Source organism: Capsicum annuum, unplaced genomic scaffold (genome assembly GCF_002878395.1).
Source record: "Capsicum annuum cultivar UCD-10X-F1 unplaced genomic scaffold, UCD10Xv1.1 ctg69771, whole genome shotgun sequence".
NCBI classification, from domain to species: domain Eukaryota; kingdom Viridiplantae; phylum Streptophyta; class Magnoliopsida; order Solanales; family Solanaceae; genus Capsicum; species Capsicum annuum.
In genome coordinates, this window is record NW_025879441.1 from 1 (window position 1) to 1,570 (window position 1,570).

Genomic DNA, 1,570 nt, shown 5'->3' on the forward strand with positions numbered 1-1,570 from the left:
AATTTGTTCGTATTTCATGACCATAACCCTTTAAACATAATCATTGTTTGATATGTACAATCTTTGGGTTTTAATGGACCGTAATAACGTTACATGATAGTTTCTATGTTTCATATTGGTTATCATATTTCTCTTTCACACATTCTATAAGAAATCATAAATAACAAATATTTTTTTGCTAATCCGCCCTTTCAAGAACTTTTTTTTTGATATAATCAATATTGTTTACTTGCAAAATAAATATAATAATTAATTTTCTCCGATTTGAAAATTGATAAGTAATTTAGAACTGAAATTTTTAATAATTTTGACAGCTAATATGATATAAAGGGAGTGAGTATTAGAATAAATTTTTTTTTACTAATTGCTTATTTTGTTGTTAACCTTATAGGAAAATCAGAAGGATGAGGTCCCTGTTAATGTAACTAAGAGCACAACAATACCAAAAAGATACAGCATAATAGAGAAATTGGAAGAAGGACTTGCAAGATCTAGAGCTGCAATATTATTATTAAGAGAAAACAAAAATGTGACTAATAATAATAATAATAATAATAATCAAAAAGAAGAAGATGATGATGAGTATATCCCCCATGGTCCTATGTACTTGAATGCTACTGCTTTCCACAGGTATGTATAATTGTATACTGTCAATTTATACTGCCAGACAGAGTGTTTATTAATTTTTTGTTAAAAATAAAAAATTTCTCGATAGGATAAGTTAGGGCAGTTAGACTTTATCCTACCAATCATAATATAAGGTACGAATGTCTACTAATTAACAATCAGGTAAAAAAAAAATAAGAGTTCACTGCACCAGAAAAGATAGTTAGCGGCATTTAATTAACGCTAATACTTTAATTACCGCTAAATTATGTTTTTAGAGGCAATTATATATTAGTAAAAATTACATTTTAGTGCTCTTTGTAAATACTCCTAAAGCTTATAGCGACATTGAATCCACTGACAATTAACGTATGCCGGTAAAACGTGCAACAATCTTTATTAAAGTGCATATTTATTAAAATTAAAAGTCAATATTGTTGTAGTGGTTAGAAAGAATTAGGTATTCGATGATCATCTGTAATGTATATTATGATTACAAATGAGTATGCTAAAAGCCAAGAAGAAAGTTGCATTATCAATACTTCAAACATTTAATAAATTTATGAATTAAAAAAGATAGATTGTCCGTCTAAAATGTGCAGGAGCTATTTGGAAATGGAGAAAAAATTAAAGGTATATGTGTACAAAGAAGGGGAACCTCCAGTGTATCATTTTGGTCCATGTAAACATACATATGCTATTGAAGGTTATTTTATTCAAGCAATGGAAGTTAGCAAATTCAGAACACAAGATCCAAACAAAGCTCATGTTTACTTCCTCCCATTAAGTATTACAATGTTAATTCAATTTATATATGTGGCTGATTCACATGAATGGGGTCTTATGAAGAATACTGCAATGGATTATGTTAATGTCATTTCTCAAAAGTATCCTTATTGGAATAGAAGTCTTGGTGCTGACCATTTTATGCTTGCTTGTCATGATTGGGTAAGCTTTCTTGACC

General features: G+C 28.8%; 1 protein-coding gene across 1 annotated transcript; it reads left to right on the plus strand.

Moving 5' to 3' along the window:
* Positions 1–297: 297 nt before the first annotated feature.
* Positions 298–1,554, plus strand: LOC124894110 (probable glycosyltransferase At5g03795; the record flags this gene model as incomplete). The annotated part of the gene is made up of 2 exons (XM_047404863.1): positions 298–630; positions 1,209–1,554. Coding segments are annotated over exons 1-2 (375 nt in total), but the record flags the coding sequence as incomplete, so codon positions are not given.
* Between the last annotated feature and the right edge of the window lie 16 nt (positions 1,555–1,570).